Source organism: Euleptes europaea, chromosome 1 (assembly GCF_029931775.1).
Source record: "Euleptes europaea isolate rEulEur1 chromosome 1, rEulEur1.hap1, whole genome shotgun sequence".
Lineage (NCBI taxonomy): Eukaryota > Metazoa > Chordata > Lepidosauria > Squamata > Sphaerodactylidae > Euleptes > Euleptes europaea.
The window spans coordinates 171,580,884-171,601,240 of record NC_079312.1 but is presented as its reverse complement, the minus strand read 5'-3'; the positions used below and the strand labels follow the sequence as shown (position 1 = coordinate 171,601,240).

General features: G+C 48.1%; 1 protein-coding gene across 1 annotated transcript in view; it reads left to right on the top strand.

The window, feature by feature from the left end:
* Nucleotides 1-20,357, top strand: part of HDAC7 (histone deacetylase 7) — a 150,388-nt gene that overhangs the window by 100,735 nt on the left and 29,296 nt on the right. Inside the window, exons 6-16 of the mRNA XM_056867129.1 lie at nt 1,400-1,522; nt 2,974-3,083; nt 4,882-5,004; nt 6,039-6,222; nt 8,948-9,153; nt 11,791-11,982; nt 12,852-12,854; nt 13,617-13,845; nt 14,374-14,507; nt 19,487-19,607; nt 19,754-19,803. Of these exons, the coding sequence (XP_056723107.1) occupies nt 1,400-1,522; nt 2,974-3,083; nt 4,882-5,004; nt 6,039-6,222; nt 8,948-9,153; nt 11,791-11,982; nt 12,852-12,854; nt 13,617-13,845; nt 14,374-14,507; nt 19,487-19,607; nt 19,754-19,803 (1,475 nt within the window). The remainder of the gene's footprint in view (nt 1-1,399; nt 1,523-2,973; nt 3,084-4,881; nt 5,005-6,038; nt 6,223-8,947; nt 9,154-11,790; nt 11,983-12,851; nt 12,855-13,616; nt 13,846-14,373; nt 14,508-19,486; nt 19,608-19,753; nt 19,804-20,357) is intronic.

The following is a 20,357-nucleotide window of genomic DNA, read 5'->3' as shown; positions in this document are numbered from 1 at the left end:
AAATGGGCATCTTATTTTGACTATATGAAATTCAAACTATAACTAAGTAAAGCGGGGTTCTGGTATATTCTTGCTTATTTGGGGGGGAAATGGGGAAAACAAAAACTAACTGGAGTAGCAATATTAGATGATATATTTAATGGATCTATGATATAGCTCATATGGAACAGTAAATAGAGATTATTAACTGATTGAAGATTAAGTGAATAAGTAGAAATGACAAATACTACCGGTATAGTTCAGATTAAGCAGTATATTGTAAGAGAGTTGAATAGGTCGTTGTTCCTTTCAGTTTTTATGATTATTATTTCTGTAAGTTTGTAATGATAAATTTAAAATGATGCCCCTGGAAGGTGGATTATATTGTATGTATGGGAATGATTGAGTTTGTTATGTGTGGTTTTTGTTTTGTTTTGTTTTGTTTTGGAAAAATAAAATAAAATAATATTTTTAAAAAGAATACTCTAGTGCAGGGTTGTGGACCTCATTTGTTACGAGGGCCGGATATGACATAAATGGCACTTGGTTGGGCCTGGCCATGCCTCGCCAGCCCAGATCAGGACTGGGGGAGGGGTGGCTGGCTCACAAGCCGGATAAGAGCTCTCCAGGGGCCAAATCCGGCCCTTGGGCCATATGTTTGACAGCCCACTCTACTGGATCTCTGAGCATCAAAATGCCTTGTCCCCCGAGTGGATCCCAAACCGCTGTGGAGGACAGGATGGCGGGGCCAGACGGACCTTCTAGTCCAACCAGCATGGCGGTCCTGACCTTCTTCTCTGTGTCCACTCCCCCCTCTTATGTGAGCTTGCTGACAATCCCAGGCCATAGACGTGCCTTTATGCTTGCCAGACTAAATGCTTATCCAACTGCAGAGATGTTAGGTCGTTTTGTGAAAATTCCCTACTCAGACAGAGTTTGTGAGTGTAAATCTGAGGATATTGTGACTCTGCACCATCTCTTATTGTTTTGTCAGCACTGGTCAGCTCCTAGGTTGTGTTGGATCACTCCAATATTGTCTAAATACAAACTTCCTGGGTGATATCCCACATAGTGGGAGATATTCACCCTGATATCACTAGTTCTGTTGCAAGATTTTTGGCGGAGGTGATGTCGCTTAAACGTCAAAATAAGCACGTTGGCTGCAAGTTGAATGTTGGATCAGATTTTGTGATTTGAATGATTTCAGTTCAATGAGGCTGGTTCAGGGGGAATATATTGATTGTTATGGTATTAGTGATGCCATGTTTAGTAATTATATTCTACTGTGTTTTAACCTTAAGTATATGTTGGGTATTGTAAATGGATTATTTGGTGTTGTATTAGGTATTATTGTTATGGTTAAGCTCAAGACCTTTGGTCAAAGGAGCTGGTAAATAAATGGAAAATGTGTCCACTCCAGCCTCGGAGCCCAACCTCAAGTTGCGCTATAAGACCAAGAAGGCAGGCGAGCGGCGCAAGAACCCCCTGACCCGCAAGGAGAGCGCCCCTCCCTCTTTGAAGAGGCGGCCGACTGAAGCTATCGGTAAGAGGGCGCTTTGGGAAGGCTTGTGGGGGAAAGGATGGGCGTCCTGAAAGGAGACGCGTTGCATGCTTCATATTCCTAGAAGGGTGGAACGATGGAGCCGGAAGGTCCAGTAGGCCGTTCTCAGCACAAGGAGGAAAGAAGAAGAGTTGGTTTTTATACATGTACTTTCTCTTCCACTTAAGGAAGAATCAAACTGGTTTACAATCACCTTCCCCTCCCCACAACAGACACCCCGTGAAGTAGGTGGGGCTGAGAGAGTTCGGAGAGAGCTGTGACTAGTCCAAGGTCACCCAGTAGGTTTCATGTGTAGGAGTGGGGAAACCAACCCCGGTTCACAAGATTAGGGTCCACCGCTCATGTGGAGGAGTGAGGAATCAAACCCGGTTCACCAGATTAGCATGTGCCACTCTTGCGGAGGAGTGGGGAATCAAACCCGGCTCTCCTGATTAGAGTCCACTGCTCCAAACCGCCACTCTTAACCACTACACCGCGCTGGCTCCATAAAGCTTTTATGTTCATAACAGTTCCATCCTAAGCGGAGTTGCATCCTACTTCAAATCTACTGAAGTCAGCGGGCTTAGAAAGGTGTAACTGCTGAGGACAACAGGACTATCAGTCTGTTATTTTTTTATCATCCCAGAATTGTCTCTCTGCTGCATTTAATGTGGATTTAATTATTTTATTGTGATATTCCCATGGTTTTAATTGGTTTTTTTTTGGGGGGGGGGGTTCTGTACTTTGTGAGCCAACTCTGGAGCCAGTTTTTGGGTTGTCATGAACATTATAACTAAATACTTTTATGTGATCCAAAGTTTGGGTGTTGTACCACCTCCATGTGGGGCTTCTCCAAAGATGTCCCAACCCACTTAACTGCTGGCTTTTGTGTTTAAGGGCTAGCGTGGTGTGGTGGTTAAAAGCGGCAGACTCTAATCTAGAGAATGGGGTTTGATTCCCCACTCCTCCATATGAGCAGTTGACTCTGATCTGGTGAACTGCGTTTGTTTCCCCACCTCTCCACATGCAGCCTGCTGGGTGACCTTGGGCTAGTCCCAGCTCTCTCTGAACTCTCTGTGCATTTTGCCCGTGTTTTCTGGGTTTGCGTTTAGCCAGCATCCGGAAAACGCGCGGAGAGAGCGAGGCAGCCTCTGACAGTCGGAAAATGCAAGCATACGCAAAGCCAAGCCCTGAAGTAGTCAGCGGGGTGACTGCGAGGAAACAGCCATGAATAAATGGCCCGTGTCTGTACTTGCCTAGTAAACCCACAGAAGTATGCTGGAAGAGTGTGTGCCAAGCATTAGCCATGAACAGATGGCCCTGGCTGCTTCTAGATCCGTTTTTGCGGTCATCTGCTAACCTTTCACTGCTCCATACGTTACCCATTTCCATTTTGTGTCGCTGCCTTTTGTTCTTCCCGCACCCAAGGCTGTGTTTTCCATTCTCTCTTGCAGACTCTTCTCCCAGTAGCAGCAGCACCCCGGTGTCTGGGTGCAGTTCGCCCAACGACAGCCTAGTGCCAGAACACGGGGCCCTGCCAGCTGCATCAGGACTCACGCAAGAGGTACAGCCATTCCCCATAAGTCCAGAGAGAAAGGAAGCCCGTACACATCTATGATTGGCCCAGTAGAACCACCAAAGCAGTAACAGTTGTGTTAATCAATCAAGTTTATTTCGATACAATGTCAGCTCTGAATAACAATCAAAGTTAGGTTAAAATAATAAAATAAAATAATAAAAGTTGATGATTCTGGGAGGGGTGATTTGAAGAAGAGGAGGAAAGATCTATGGGGAAAGGTTTTCAGTCAGCCGTTTACGAATCCCACTAAACCGGAGGCAAAATTTGGCTATTTGAGTAGTTATCTCCCGAGAGGAGTCTGCTAAGAAAAGGGAAACTTTAGCTTCTTCCGATCTCCCAGGAAAGGACGACAATATGGGGAGAATATACTGCGATCTTATGTCGTCGTAGAAGGGACATCGCAGCAGAACATGTTCTATTGTTTCCACTTCCTCTGTTTTGCATGGGCAAGTTGTGTTAGTCATGACTCACCTGGTCACCTGTGGTGGGTCGGAATCACTTCTGGGCGACCAGGCAGAGAAACCTTTGCCTACGAGAAGAAAACATGAATCTGCCGCAAGAAGCCAGAACTGCTATTTCTGGTCATGTGGGCTAGTAAAACTACTGTGAGCGAAGAATGTTTATGGACATATTTACCAGGCCAGGGGAAAGGGTCGCAATGAACACAGGCTGCATTCTGACATGGCAGCAAGATGCAATTAAACTCCAGTTGGACGCAGTTTGTTGCTTTGCTCAAGTACTGCCCTTGGTATCCCCCCTTCCCTCCCTGTTCCCCAAGATGTCCAAATGGAGTTGCCCTGCAAATAAGAGAGTTATCCCACATAAGCCAGGGTTTAAAACATTTGTCAATCCAACTAAAATTCTGCACTGGTGGGAAAACGTTGGCCGGGAGGGCAAGGACCCCACATTTCCTTTACTGGAGGATGTAACCCCCACTTGTCTGGATTCCACAAGATGACACGGTGCGTCTCTTTCTCCATACACATCATTTGCTCTTTTTTCTGCTTCCTTAGTGGTTATCTTAATTCTGGTTCAGGTTGAGTATCCCCTATCCCGACTGCCTGGGACCAGAAATGGTCCGTATTTCAGATCTTTCCGTTTTTTGGAATATTTGCATTTATATAATGAGATATCTTGGGGATGGGAACCAAGTCTAAACACGAAATTCATTTATGTTTTGAATATGTTTTATATACACTTTATACACATAGCCTAAATGTAATTTTAAACAATATTTTAATAATTTTAATAACTTTTAAACAATATTTTTTTTAAATAATTTTGTGTACATTGAACCATTAGAAAGCAAATTGCCAGTGTGGTATAGTGGTTAAGAGCGGTGGTTTGGAGCGGTGGAGTCTGATCTGGAGAACTGGGTTTATTCCCCCACTCCTCCACATGAGTGGTGGAGGCTAATCTGGTGAACTGGATTTATTTCCCCACCCCTACACCCGAAGCCAGCTGGGTGACCTTGGGCTAGTCGTACTGTCTCAGCCCCACCTACCTCACAGGGTGTCTGTTGTGGGGAGGGGAAGGGAAGGCGATTGTAAGCCGTTTTGATTCTTCCTTAAGTGGTAGAGAAAGTCGGCATATAAAAACCAACTCTTCTTCAACCTAACCATGGGGTTGTCGTGAGGGTGGAACAGGGGAGTGGAGAATCTGCCTATGATTGTAGCTCTAGACACAAACCTGACTTTTGGGGAATCTTCTTCACGACTTCTGTGATATACTGGAATGGGGAAACCACCGAACGTGATTTTTATTTCCCCCCTCTTTGGTGCAGACCCCGCTAGCTCAACGCCTGAGAATGCAGGAAAGTTCATTGGCCCAGTTTGCGCTTCAGACCACCGGCTCCCTCCCAGCTCTCACCCTGGGGCTACCGGCCACTTCCATGACATCCTCCAGGGTAGGTCTGCAGGGGTGGCCCCAGGAGGAAAGGGGTGTTGGGCAAGAGTCTGGAGTAGGGACCCAGCATACACCATGAACTGCAATCCATTTCAGCTGTCTTCAGCCCATTTAGAGAGAAGGGATTTAAAAATAAAACTCCGTGGCCGTTTACGCAGGGTCGATTTTGAGGCTCGCTCAAAGCTGCCTTTTTTAAATCCGACCTTTGAAATGCCTGTTCACGCTCCCGATGCAAGAGGAGAAAGTCAAACAAATTCCACCCCCCACTTGCCTGCTCCTTTGTTTCTTTTGTTTGCATAGCCATTAGCAATGGTCATTTGCATAGCTAAGCCAAGGCTGGGATTCTGTATGCTTCCTTCAGTGAATGCTTCGATGCGGGGGCGGAGAATACAAAAGGTCGCATTAGAGGGGCTCTTAAGCAATGTGAAGCAGGTATGCACCAGCTTCGCAGTGAAGTCTGGAATGATGGCTCAGTGTGAAGAAATTTTTAAAAAATGTGGGGCACTGCGGCCTGGAGCGCACTGCTAATTACCAAGCATAAACGGCCTTTGTCTCTGGAGACTTTTATGGAAAAGCATGGAGAGAGATGATTTTTTTGGTCCACTTCACAAGTTTTGGAACTAGGCAGTTCCAAACTCCTGAACCAACGGATTGAAATTAATTCAAAAGAGTTTCCATCTAGACATCAGGGAGAATTTTCTAACCGTTAGAGCAGTCCCTCAGTGAAACAGGCTTCCTCTGGAGGTGGTAAGCTCTCCTTCCCTGGAGGTTTTTCAGCAGAGGCTAGATGGCCGTCTGTCAGCAATACTGATTCTATGACCTTAGGCAGTTCATGAGAGGGAGGGCATCTTGGCTATCTTCTGGGCATGGAGTAAGGGTCACTGGAGGTGTGTCTGGGGGGAGATAGTTGTGAATTTCCTGCACTGTGCAGGGGGTTGGACTAGATGACCCTGGTGGTCCCTTCCAACTCTATGATTCTGTTCTACGGTTCTGTGAAGCTGCTTCTTAACCTGTCCTCTCCCATCCTATCTGCAGGGGGATGGAGATCATCGGACACTCCCAGGCCTGGCGCACAAGGTGTCCGTCCTGACCAGCACCCACGCGCCCGTGTTCCTGCCGACCAACCTGGAGCAGCATGAGCCTGGGAGCCCCCTGTCCGCTCGGCTCCAGCCGGTGATCATTCTGGAGCCTTCGCTCAGCCACACCCCTCTCGTGACTGGTGAGCACCAGCCCCTTCGTCTCGGGGAAACGGGGCCCTGCAAAGGCTCCCTTAACTAGTTGTGGGTCTGTTTTCACCCGTAGACAAGCAAACAGCAGTAGGATTGCTCCTAGAAGGGGTAGTCCAGGGTGATCATAATATAACGCCTTGTATGCTTGTCTGTTTCCCTCGCGTTCCCCCCTCCGACGACTTTGGGTCTTTGTTTTGATTATGCGAGCTGTTTCTGACCGTCAAATGTCACCTCGCTCTCCCCCTGCGTTTCCCCGTGTTTTGCCCCCATGAGATAGCAGCACACAGCATGATGGTTATTGTAGTGTTTGCGGAAAGGGCTTGAGTCTGCAGTGGAAGAGTCGCACTGAACCAACGTTTCAGTTGTACACAATTGTATTAATTGAAGGGGCCTGACGATGGACAAGTGATGTCGCGGAAAAAAGGCCTTGGGTTAATACTTTGAGCTGAAATCTCATGTTTGAGAGTGAGAACTAACAACTGCCTTAAGGTCTTTTCCCAAATTACGGGTGTCTCCATTAAAAGAAGCTCTGAATTTCTCTACGTTACCAGATTACCATGAACGTTACTGGAACCCCCACTCTGTACTCTTATATCTCCCTTAAAGCTTGATCCTCTGCTTCCTGGCTGAACTGCAGAATGTTTTACATCGTGCTTGCCCAAAATTAACTTATTACTCTCAATGAAAATTAATTTTGCTGTTCCCATTCTGCATCTTTTTCTATAAGGGAGGAAACTGTGTTCCCTTCTCCAAGGCTTTTTCCTCTCAGAACCTTTCTCCTGTTCCAAAAGGGACAAAGAAAAGGAGAATTGCAGGGGGGGAGGGCAGGGGGGGAGTTGCAGAGTTGTTGGATGCAAAAGCCAGACCCCGTTCAATGGCACAGACCCACCAAGAACAGGGACGACTCAGGTTATTTCTTTAGAAGCAAGAGGTTTTATTATGCTAGCAGGAAGAGCTCTGTCAAAAAAGAGCTCTCTCTTCAGAAAAATCATGCAACACATGGCAGTATTTATACATTTTTGAGTTCTTTGTCTACCTGTCTGCTGTTTATGCATGCCCCACGAGCTCACGCGGGCTTCATGATGTTACCTTACCAATTAACTTAATTGGTGCAACTATCTTTATTTTTATGCCAACCTCTATAACTGGCCAGATTCCCGGTTTCGCTCATCCTATTAGAGATAACACACCTGAGAGAGATATACCTTATACCTTCTAATTCCATTTTGGCATGCTCTTTCCAATTAACTGTCCTCTTGGCATGTTTTTGTCCTGCTGAAGAAGTCTCATCTAATCCTTGGAATGGTTTTTAAACTTCTGTCTTACCTAATGAACGTTTGCACTCTTGCTGAGTTCTTCGAGGAGAGTCAGATCCCTCCTGGCCTAAACATTGAAAGCTTATACATGCATCCCTTTAAGTGCTTACTATTATACGGTGGTATCTTTAATAATATGTGTGCCCATAAAATCTGAATAACATACCGTCCCTATAAGCTGTTTTAGCTTATGTGCTTAACTGTTGTGATATACAGTGTAAGCCAAACCAATTGAGATTTTATACTTCTTTCAGAGTAGCCTAGCACCTTAAGAGCCGCCCCCCCACCATCACCCACTTGCAGTTAACATCTGTCATGCGTGTTTAATTCCACACGTGCTTTGTGGTAAAGCTACTCATACGGTTTAATTCATTGCCATTTCTGCCCCTTCCTACAATTGTCGCCGATTTTTAGGGAGGAGGTGTTTCCCACTATTTTATTTTCCTGTTTTTAACTGGGATGGTTTTGAGGCTCACAGTGAAAGCTTCCAAGAAAGAACCGGCTGTAGTGGTAACTAGGTTTTTCTTCCTGGGAAAGGGCACAGAGACAAGCTAGACATACTGTTGATATCACTGGGGCATTCTAGCAAGAAGAAGTAAATACTTGCCCTTGAAGGTGCCTTAAACTGATCCTTGGCCTGTCAAGGTCAGTATTGCCTACTCTGACTGGCAGCTTCTGTCCAGGGTCTCAGGTGGAGGTCTTTCACATCACCTCCTACCCGATCCTTTTAAATCTGGTATCAGGCAATGGTGGGAACAGGCGAGAGACACAAAGAGGAACAAGAGCTGCGGGGGAAATATTGTTGTATCAAGTGAAATTTAGGCTTTCTCACAAAGTGTTCCAAGGAGTCAGCAGAAGCTCCCCATTTTTTTTTAATCTTGAGGACTAGGAACTTGAAAAAATTAGGCTTTCTCACAAAGTGTTGCTTTGCATCCCTCTGTTGTGGTTCCCTCGTCTGTAACGCAAACACAAAGTCTGCATCGGCTAGGATGTCAATTGAGGTTTAGGACAGAAGGTTTTGGTTTCCTTTCTGATCCCCCAGAGCCAGTCTAGCGTAGAAGTCAGAGCATTGGACTAGGAGCAGGAGAGAGCCGGGTTCCAATCCCTCACTCTGCTTTGAGGTTTGCCAGGTGACCTTACACCTGCCTTCTCTCTGAAACGAACCTACTCTACAGAGCTGCTGTGAGGGCGGAGTGGAGGAGAAGAGAACCACGCGTGCCTTTCTCCGAGCTCCTTGGAGAAAGGGCAGGCCAGAAATGTCCGAGATGGACACGAACGGCATCCGCCCTCTGGATTAAAAGTGGTGTGTCTTCTCGCGTTGACCGCCTGGTGACGGTGCCCGTAAAGCTTCCCTTCCTCCTTTAACTTTTGGGGATTTTTTTGTCTTCTCCCCTTGCAGTTCCGGGGCTAGGGGCAGTCCCCTTGCACTTCAGCCAGCTGCTTCCCCCGGAGCGGCTGCCGATGCCCACACCCCACAAGCCCTTGGGGCGGACGCGCTCCGAGCCCCTGCCCTCCAGCCCCAGGTCTCTGCAGCAGCAGCTGGCCTACCAGCAGCACCACACCCTCTTCCTCGAGCGGCTGAAGCAGCAGACGCAGTTGGGCAAGGTAGGCGCTGTTTTCGTTTCTCCGATTGTTGGCGGAGGGGGGGGCGTGTCGACTCCTACGCACAAATCCCCCCTCCCCTGCAGGAGGCAGTGTTTCTTGCATGCAGGGTCACGCGTGCCGGGAGTAAACCAATGCAAGATTCAGGCTGCCGTATTCTACCGTCTGTGCTGCACATGGAGGAGGGCTTGTGGGGAAATGGATCTGAGCATTCGTGTCCAAGATGCTTGCTTGTTTGCTTGCGTAGTGGTTAAGAGCAGTGGTTTGGAGCAGTGGACTCTAACCAGGAGAACCGGGTTGGTTTCTCCACTCCTCCACATGAAGCCAGCTGGGTGACCCTGGGCTAGTCACAGTTCTCTTAAAGCTCTCTCAGCCTTACCTACCTCACGGGTTGTCTATTGTGGGGAGGGGAAGGGAAGGTGATTGTAAGATGGCTTGAGACTCCTTAAAGATAGAGAAAATTGGGGTCAAGACTCGAAAAGTAAATTTTAAAATTATTGCATCAAGTGACTCGTACAAATACCCATCCAGACCTCTTCAGATCCTCAGTCAAAAGTCACACATAACAAACAAAAAAACCCCGGCTACCTACCCAGCCTTAAGAGAGCCAGCGTGATGTAGTGGTTAAGAGCAGTGGTTTGGAGCAGTGGACTCTAATCTGGTGAACCGGGTTGGTTTCCTCCACATGAAGCCAACTGGGTGACCTTGGGCTAGTCACATCTCCCTTCGAGCTCTCTCAACCCCACCTACCTCACAGGGTGTCTGTTGTGGGGGGGGAGAAGGTGATTGTAAGCCGGTTTGTTCTTCCTTAAGTGGTAGAGAAAGTCGGCATATAAAAACCAACTCTTCTTCTTCTTCTTAAAAGCCACATCATCATCTGCCCTCAGACGACCTTTCAAACAGCTCAGTTTTGAAAACTTCCGTAAAGGCAAGGGAAGCGAGAGCATTCTGGACAGGGAAGCTGTTTCAGAAGAGCGGGGCTACCACTGAAAAGGCCCGGAATATAGCTGCATCAGGTCTTACTTGCCTGAGCAAAGGGACAGACATGGAAACCCCGTTAGGGCTAGCAAAGTAGACAATGATTTTCCTTTTTTTTTTTTTCATTTATTAAAACATTTCATGCCGCTTTCCCACCTGTTTTAAGGTCCCCAAGGCGGTGACTAATCTAAATCATTAAATCAAGTTTAAAAATGTGTGTGTATAAAGTGCCAGGAAGTCACAGATGACTGATGACCACCCCATCTGGTTTTCAAGGCAAGCCATTAAGCAGAGGTGGTTTGCCACTGCCTTCCTCTGAGGAGTCTTCCTTGGTGGTCTCGCATCCAAGTACCGACCCTGCTCAGTTTCCGAGATCTGATGAGATTGAGCTATGCTATACATTCCACATCCCTAACTTTAAAAATACACACATATAAAACAATTTGAAAAATTAAACAAAAATTAACATGAAAAGCATTTTTCTTGCTTCATTCGAGTAAATTCGACAACATGACGTAAAACATATATTTTATTTACATTATACAATTCACATTGTGAAAGATGTGCTAAAGTATATTATATTTGCATCATATATTCATATATTACAAATTAAGAGTTTCAAATTGAACAGTTACACTTGCTATGTAAAGGCTGTTAAGAACAATATAAGTTAGCATATACGTAACAACATAAAGAGCCTTTTTTCTTGTTCTATTTTAGTAAACTAGGCAACATTGCTTAATCACATGTAGCGATAGAAATAATAGTCATGTAGGATATGAGTATATATATGGATTGGTGTTTCTTTCCTTTTTTAAGGAGCATTTCATTACCATAATTTTCAATTTAGAGTAAGATGGAAGGTACAAAATGATATAGATCCCCCCAGAGAAATGTATGTTGAATAGTAGATTAGGAGTTTATTGTTTAATTTAGTCAATGTACGGTTGTGTGTATTGTGTGTAGTGTGTACTGGTTGTTGTTTATTTTGTGTCTGATGTTTTTTGTGTTTTGAAAATAAAAAAATATTTTAAAAATTAAACAAAAGATATAAACGGGGGGTGGGGAGGAAAGTCAATGAGTGAATGCCATGTGTGTGTGTATAAAGTGCCATCAAGTCGCAGCCGACTTATGGTGACCCCTTTTGGGGGGTTTTCATGGGAAGAGACTAACAGAGGAGGTTTGCCAGTGCCTTCCTCTGCACAGCAACCCTGGTCTTCCTTGGTGGTCTTCCATCCAAATACTAACCAGGGCTGACCCTGCTTAGCTTCTGAGATCTGACGAGATCAGGCTAGCCTGCGCCATCCAGGTCAGGGCAGCGAATGCCATACAAAACAGAAAAACCTTAAGCCTCTGGCAGATGGACTGACAGATCTCCCTGGGGAGGCAATTTCTGTACCTTTGTAGGAATTCGAAACAGGAATGTTTTGAGCAAAACACCTAGCTCCAGGCAACAAGCGTCAAGGTTCCTGGCGGCCTTCCCCGGACTGGCAGACGCAGAATAAACTTTGCAGAATAACTTCAAGTCAAGTGTGCAGATCATTGAAACGGGCATGGTCTATGGGCGGTCGCTGCATTGGGCTGTTTGGTATGCCGCTGTGATTGTGCGAACGCACCCGGTCTTCCGTGGCTCGGTCTCACCTCCCCGCCTCCCTCCCGCAGCGCATGGCCAAGTCCAGCGAGAAACCGCGGCTGCAGCAGATCCCTTCTTCGGAAGACATGGAATCCGAAGCAGGGGGCGATCCGGGGGACCTGCCCCAGGGCCAGGCGGAGGCTTCGCCACCAGGCGGCGCCAAAGAGGCCGAAAGGAGTTCCCGGATGGGTCAGGCCCAGGAGGAGCACGTCCTTCAGCAGGTATTGCGAAGGGTATCGATTGGGAACTGGGGGGGGGGATGCATTAAGGGGAGAAGTTGTAAAGCCTTTTGCATATCTAAGCTGCGGTCCAAGAAGTCCCAGGTTCAGATCTCTGGGCCAGTGTCACAAAATGAAGAGGCGGCTTTGGGTAGTTTCACATCATTCAGGGGGTTGGACTAGATGACCCTGGTGGTCCCCTTCCAACTCTATGATTCCATGATTCCATGACAATGCCGGACAGCTTTAAAATCAGCACACAGCACTATTTCACAAATAGCTCAATCCTTCGGTGTTTATTTGGTTTGCAACAGCAGCTGGAATCTGAGTAGGAATATCTCTTTTTTCAAAAAATCTGGCCCCTGTGGTTGTTGAGCGTGCCTTTTCCTTAAGGCAGGCGTTTTTGTTGTTGTTGCTGTTCCTTTTTTAAAAGACAAAGTGGTTTCCTCCCCTTTCATAAGCACTTAAAGATTGCCTCCCCCCAATTCCCCTTTCCTGCAAGGAGACATATTTGATATTTCCAGTGAAGCTGGTGATCATTTTTTATCTTCCGAAAGTGGAGAGCAGTATAACGCTGTGAGCAGTCTAACGCTCCGCCGTCCACATTGAACGAAAAGCCATTCCCTTGTTTTTCCACAAATATTGAACGAAAACAATACCACCAGGCTAAAGAATGCAGCAATATATATAATGAAATAGACACGAACAATACACAAAATACTACAATGTATAGCAATCTATATAGTGTCTAAGCATACATGTAGACAAACGTTACAGTTTAACCTCACATGGGGGTAAATAAGACAGAGAGTGTGGATGCTGAACAATGATCCAAATGGATCAAAAGGGTCCAAAGGAGATCCAAGAAAGAGACGGTTGTTCCGGATACAAGTTAGAAGTCTGTTTTTGCCCTAGGCTTCATCAGTCATTCGATCTCAGAAGAGTCTGTGCATAGCATTCAATTATTTCATGGGACATTTAAGGCTCTTGCCATATTAGACCATATTCGATGGACTTCTAATTTGTGTCCGGAATGACGGTCTCTTTCTTGGATCTCCTTTGGACCCTTTTGATCCATTTGGATCATTGTTCAGCATCCACGCTCACCTGACCGTCAGTATTCTTCACGTCTTGTTGGATTTCTCTGTCTTATTTACCCCCACGTGAGGTTGGACTGTAACGTTTGTCTACATGTATGCTTAGACACTATATAGATTGCTATACATTGTAGTATTTTGTGTATGGTTCTTGTCTTATTTCATTGTAGATATTGTTCCATTCTTTAGCCTGGTGGAGTTGTTTTCGTTCATAAGTTGCTTTTTACAACACTATTTTTTTTTTTTTACTTGTTTCCACAAATATTTGCAAATATAGCTTGGTGTATTTTCCACCGGTATCTCGAGCCCATTTTACCATGAGTTTCTTAACGTGTTCCAAAAGCATTTCCAATACCTTTGACAGCGTAGGTTTGCTGCGAATGTCGTTCTAGTGCACTAGAGGGCAGCAGAGACCAAGGTGCGGACCTCAGAACTGAGGCTCGGATTTCGGGGAGCGTCCCCCAGTCGAGTTTCTTGTGTGGACGTAAAAAGGCTCTGTGGCTGATGCGGGCTTCCCCTTTGCTCCCTCAGCGGGTCCAGCAGTACCTGTGGGAACAGCAACAGTGCATGCAGCCGCACCAGCTGCTCCGCAGACAGCCGCCCGCCGACCCGCTGCTGGCCTCGGTCGCCCGTGGAGGGCACCGGCCCCTCTCCAGGGCCAGGTCGTTGCCCACCGCCGCCACAGCGCCCCTGCCGTCCCAGGACACTGCTTCCAAGGCCGTGCCGTTGCAGGTGCAAGAACAGGCCGCCAAGCCACGCTTCACCACCGGTAAGGCCGCCGTTTCCTTCCGCGCCTCCGCTTCCGGTCACTTGAGCCGGACAGTCCAGGATGAAGCAGAACATTTCGTAGAGCTCCCACCAAAATTTTGTCCTTTTCTGCGAGGAATAGCAAGTGATGAGAGCCGTGGCACTGGTCTCATCAGAAAGGGAGTTCCACCAGGTCAGGTATATCCCTACCTGGACCACACCTGTTATGGGGGGTGAAGTATGTGTTTGAATGATGCCCCCATTAAAAAACAACAACATAAGTTCTCTGTACACAGAAACCTTGGTTAATGCCCTTCTCTCTGATTTGCTAGCTGTCCCATCTGCGGGGAACTTTTTACTACTGAATTTTCAAGTAGGTGATATCCCCCCACCTGTAGTCAGAAGTGGTCCAGTCCTGGACAGCCTGCACCACTTGCCCATTCTGCCTGTTTCAGTCAATGCTCAGTACTCGCCACGCCCAGAGAAAGACCTCGTTTTGAGAGGGACTTAGAGGCCCCTTGCCCTTCCTGATCTGTGGCTTTCCTCGCAGGGATCGTGTACGACTCGGTCATGCTGAAACACCAGTGCTCATGCGGGGACAACAGCAACCATCCGGAGCATGCGGGCCGAATCCAGAGCATCTGGTCCCGCCTGCAGGAACGTGGACTGCGCAGCCAATGTGAGGTAGGGGGCAGCACAGACCACAAGAGAGGAGAGGAAGGGCATCTTCCCCGACTGTTCTGCTGTGCTTGAGGAGACATGTTGAGGAAATTACAGGGCAGAACTCTAATGAGGAGAAGGGCATCACCACCAACTGTTCAGCTGAAATTGAGGAGGCATGTTGAGGAAATCACAGGGCAGAACTCTAATGAGGGGAAGGGCATCACCACCAACTGTTCAGCTGAAATTGAGGAGGCATGTTGAGGAAATCACAGGGCAGAACTCTAATGAGGGGAAGGGCATCATCGCCGACTGTTCTGCTGTATTTGAGGAGGCATGTTGAGGAAATCACGGGGTGAAACTAATAAGGGGAAGGGCATCATCACTGACTATTCTGCTGCAATTGAGGAGGCATGTTGAGGAAATCACAGGGCAAAACTCTAATGAGGGGAGGGGCATCATCACTGACTGTTCCGTTGCAATTGAGGAGACGTAGGGCGAAACGCATGGTTGCTTTAGCCTCCTTTATTCCGTTTCAGCCCGGATTCAGCCAAGATTGAACGGACATTCGGTGAAAACGCATGCGTTCGATCCTGGCTGAATCCTGGCTAAAACTGGGAATAAAGGAGGCTAAAGTGACCATGCGTTTTCGCCCATGTTGAGGAAATCACGGGGCGGAACGCCAATGATCTGTGACCCCCCCAAAAGAAATTCCAAATTGTGCAGCCAGGAAACCCTGTCTTCAGAATGCATGTTTTGGTTGTGGATTGTAGGAAGAGGCTTGGATTCAGTGGAGGATTTCTGCAGACAGGGTGTGTGTGTGGATTCTCACTGGTTCCTCCCACCCATCCCACAGATGCTAATTTTTGGGCCCTAAGCATTTCTCCCCTGTTCTAATCAAGCTGATTACATTTTGCATGGTGCCTCTGCATCCTGACTACCTCCTCTGCAACACCCCTCCCACCTTCTGAGAGGAATATAAGGAGTCTGGGATCCGCATTCCTACTTGTATCTGACGAAGGGAGCTCTGGATCTCGAAAGCTGAACATTGTGTTGGCCTCTAAGGTGCAGTTGGACTTGAACCCAGGCCCCCTCCCACTGCAGACCATTCCCACCTCATGCAGACCCTGAAGGTCCCCTTCTAACCCAGAATAATCATTGGGAAGGGGGACATTTTGGGGCTGCAGTAGGGGACAGAAGGCAGAGAAGCCCCACTCTGCCAACATAAATCCCTTCCATCAGCAGAAATCACTGCTGGATCCAACCCCTGTACTTATCTGTTTGCTTTTTAAAAATATTTCTACCCTACCTCTCCTTTTGGCTCATGGTGTCTGTAATGTATGTATTTGGCTGCGCATCTTTGATTTTGGCTTTCGCATCGTGTGAAAACTTTTGCTTTTCAATCGCGTGGAAGGAGGTAGTGATAAGACATGGAAGAAAAGGTGTGGCTGTTAAATTTACATCCATAACTTGCACCTGGCATTTTTATTTTTTTCTGTACACTGGGGAACATCCAGGCTGTTATTTGTTGTATCTCATCATGAGTGGAACGGCCGCCTGAGCTGTCAGAAATGGAGCGGTCGTTTTTAGCCTGCCGATGTGGGAACTACCGCCGGTCCCTCGTGCGGTTTTACGTGGTCGCTGATAACCCCGATGAAATCTCTAGGGAGGAAAATGCTAGATAGTTTGCACGGTTTGCAAAAGAAAAGAAAAACCCAAGCAACCTAATTTTTCAGGTCAAGAGCCAGGGTGGTATAGTGGTTAAGAGCGGTGATTTGGAGCGGTGGAGTCTGATCCGGAGAACCGGGTTTGATTCCCCACTCCTCCACATTATCAACGGAGGCTAATCTGGTGAACTGGATTTGTTTCCCCACTCCTCCACACAAAGCCAGCTGGGTGACCTTGGGGTAGTCACAGCTCTCTCAGCTCCACCTCCCTCACAGGGTGTCTGTTGTGGGGAGGAGAAGGGAAGGTGGTTGTAAGCCGGTTTGATTCTCCCTTAAGTGGCAGAGAAAGTCGGCGTATAAAAACCAACTTCTTCTAAAATGTACGCAAAAAAACCCTAAAACTGTTCCGTTGTGCAAATAGCTGCAACATCTGGGAAACCCTGACTGTATGCATAGCTTCTTCCCGTGCATATATGCAGCTGTGGTGGACTGCAGACCCCAACCAACGCATGCAACTGTTGAATGTTTAATTTGGAAGCCTTTCTGTCCTCCTGTTGTAGGGTAGCTGCAAGACACGAAAATGTGGTTGACTGCTGCAAAGCCCCCCTCCCCAGAATGCCAGTCCCCCAGTTACCAAAGGGCTTAATCTGAATTTAACAACCTCTACCTTCATAGTGTCAGCTTCAGCTGAGTCTCTGGCCTTTTATGCAGGGCCATTTCCTTGCAGTCACCCCCGCCGACTGCTTTGGGGCTTCCTGTTGATTACGCATGCCTTTTCTGCCCGCCAGAGGTCGCCTCGCTCTCCCAGCCCGCTTTGCCCACGTTTTCCCAATTCTGGCTAAAACAGCATCTGGAAACCATGGGCAAAATGTTCGGAAACGCACAGGGACAGGGGTTGACCTCCGATGGGCAGAGGCGGCGTGCGTAATCAAAAGGAAGCCCCGAAGCAGTCTGGCCCTTGGTGTCTTCCACGTCGACACTAGCTGCTGGCCCCGCCTTCCTTGTCACGTGGATTCCAGCCAGCCACGACGGACGCCGCTGCAGACCGTGCGTATTTCCACTGTGGACATGCCCGTTGCCCAGCAGGCGCACGAAACAGTCCTCCCGTGTCTCAGGGCAGCCTCGTGAACTCCACAGGCGACTTGCCTGTTGCGCAACCCGCGTTCTCAGGCCCGGTAAATCCCACACTGGCGTCAACACCCAGTTTTCTGAGGATTGCTGTTGTGCAGATGCTGGACAGATGTGCGCTTCACAAAAGAACTCGCACATCTAGAGAAATTTATGAACAGGGATTTTGTAAGAACAACGAAACCCCCATATAGATCATATTGTGTAAGGGAGCCAGCGTGGTGTAGTGGTTTAGAGGGGCGGTTTAGAGAGGTGGACTCTGATCCGGAGAACCGGGTTCGATTCCCCACTCCTCCACCTGAGCGGCGGACGCTAATCTGGTGAACTGGATGTGTTTCCCCACTCCTCCACACGAAGCCAGCTGGGTGACCTTGGGCTAGTCACGGCTCTCTCAGCCCCACCTATCTCACAGGGTGTCTATTGTGGGGAGGGGAAGGTGATTGTAAGCTGGTTTGAGTCTTCCTTAAGTGGTGGAGAAAGTCGGCATATAAAAACCAACTCTTCTTCCTCCTCCTCCTCCTCCTCCTCCCTTTTATAACCCCCTACCTCCTTTTGCATAGTTTGAACCGCAAACCAGGCTTTTTCTGTCATTTGCTGTAGATGTCCTTTTAGTGATGGGGAGAAGGGAGGGGTTGCGGTCGCTTAGCAACTGCAAGTTTCACAGTTCCCAGGGTTCTGTGGTTGCTAGGCAACATCCATGTGCTTTCTTTGCATCACAGAACTAGGAAAACAGCTGGTTAAGAGTTGGAGGCAGCCTAGTCAGCAAAGGGGATAAGGAAGAAGGAGCACAGAAAACACTTTCCCTCCCAGGTTGCTACCATTCGGGAAGCAGCAGACCAGATGGCTTTGTGGCTCAGCGGTAAAGTTCCAGCCTTGCATGCAGAAGGTCCCAGGTTCAGTTCCTGGCATTGCCACACCTTGGGCAGTAGTGTTCAGAAGGATGTTTCTCTGCCAGAAATCCTGAAGAGCATCTGCCCGGTAGAGGGTATAACCCTGAGTTAGATGATCCAGTGTTCAAGAGGGGCTGTGGCTTAGCAGTGGAACATCTGCTTTGCTTGCAGAAGGTCCCAGGTTCAGTTCCTGGCATTGCCACACCTTGGGAAGTAGTGTTCAGAAGGATGTTTCTCTGCCAGAAATCCTGAAGAGCATCTGCCAGGTAGAGGGTATAACCCTGAGTTAGATGATCCAGTGGTCAAGAGGGGCTGTGGCTTAGCAGTGGAACATCTGCTTTGCTTGCAGAAGGTCCCAGGTTCAGTTCCTGGCATTGCCACACCTTGGGCAGTAGTGTTCAGAAGGATGTTTCTCTGCCAGAAATCCTGAAGAGCATCTGCCAGGTAGAGGGTATAACCCTGAGTTAGATGATCCAGTGGTCAAGAGGGACTGTGGCTTTGCAGTAGAACATCTGTTTTGCTTGCAGAAGGCCCCAAGCGCAGTCCCCGGCATCTCCAGGTAAAAATTATCAGGTAGTAGACCATGTGAAAGACCTCTCCGGGAGAGCTGTCGCCAGTCGGAGCAGACTAGTGACAGGGCCTGACTCAGTACAAGGCAGATTCACGTGTTCGTGGTCTGACTCGGTATAAAGCAGCATTGCATGTTCATTTTCCTAGTTCGCTCGTGTCCCATGAGTGAGATCTGGGTCTCATAACTATAACCCAAACCTGTTCCCCTAAACTGGCTGACCTGCCTTGTATGAGGAATGCTTCTAGGGGAAGAAGAGTTGGTTTTTATACCCTGGTTTTCTCAACCTTTAAGGAGTCCCAAACCCGCATACAAATCGTCTTCCTTTCCTCTCCCCACAACAGGCAACTTGTGAGGTAGGTGGGATTGAGAGAGTTTGGAGAGAACTGTGACTAGCCCGAGGTCACCCAGCGGGCTTCATATGTAGGAGTGGGGAATCGAACCTGGTTCTTCAGATTAGAATCCGCCACTCATGTGGACAAGTGAGGCATGAAACCCGTCTCTCCAGATTAGAGTCTGCTGCCCTTAACCACTATACCACGCTGGGGGGGTGGGGAGAGCACGGAGCTCCCAGGCCTCTACCACCTGACTGCAGCACTAAACTGTCCTCTCCAAGCACTCGAGATGAAACAAAGCCCTCCGTCGTCATTACCACTTCTGAGAACAGCCGCGAAAGTCAATCGCGGCCTCCTGCTGTCCTCTCTTGGTGGTTCGGCTGCCCAACTCACGCCGAATCTCTCTCTCCGCCAGTGTCTCCGGGGCCGCAAGGCCACGTTGGAGGAGCTGCAGTCAGTCCACAGTGAACGCCACGTGCTTCTGTACGGCACCAACCCCCTCAATCGGCTGAAGCTGGACAACGGGAAGCTGGCAGGTAGGAAAGGATGTGGCGCTTACCCCTTTCGCATAGCCCGAAGTTTACATTTTGCCCTGTAGCTGTACCCCCGATAAGTCAACAGCGGGCGCTTGGGTACACACCTGGTTGCCATCTACCTCCCGCGCCCTCTCTGTTTCTTGCAGGAATCCTCTCCCAGCGGATGTTTGTGATGTTGCCCTGTGGCGGAGTTGGGGTAAGTCCCTTCTCAGGAAGGCAGGCCTGTTCCCATCCGAGATTCCCACCCCCACCCCCAAAATGACACCTGGTCTCTCATAGCCATGGGCCCATCTGAAGTCAAGCTGCTTGCCGGTCTGGAAACAGCCAGCCGGAACACAAAGGGAAATTAACTTGAAATTTGACCCATAGACCTTTGGTCTGCTGTTGGTGCATCTCAACGGCACCTAGGGTGGCCAACCTCCAGGTGCTAAATAAGAAATTGTGCTTCAGCACCGTAGACCACTATACAAAATTAGTGCACTATATTAATTTTGTATAGTGGTCTATGTTGCTGAAGCGCAATTTCTTATTTTGCTACTTTCTATCAGCACATATTATTTTGCTTGTAACCTCCAGATGCTAGCTGGAGATACCCCGCTATTACAACCGATCTCCAGCCGATAGAGATCAGTTCCCCTGGAGCAAACGGCCTCTTTGGCAATTGGACTCTATGGCATTGAAGTCCCTCCCCTCCCCAAACCCCGCCCTCCTCAGGCTCCGCCCCCTAAATCGCCAGGTGTTTCCCAACCC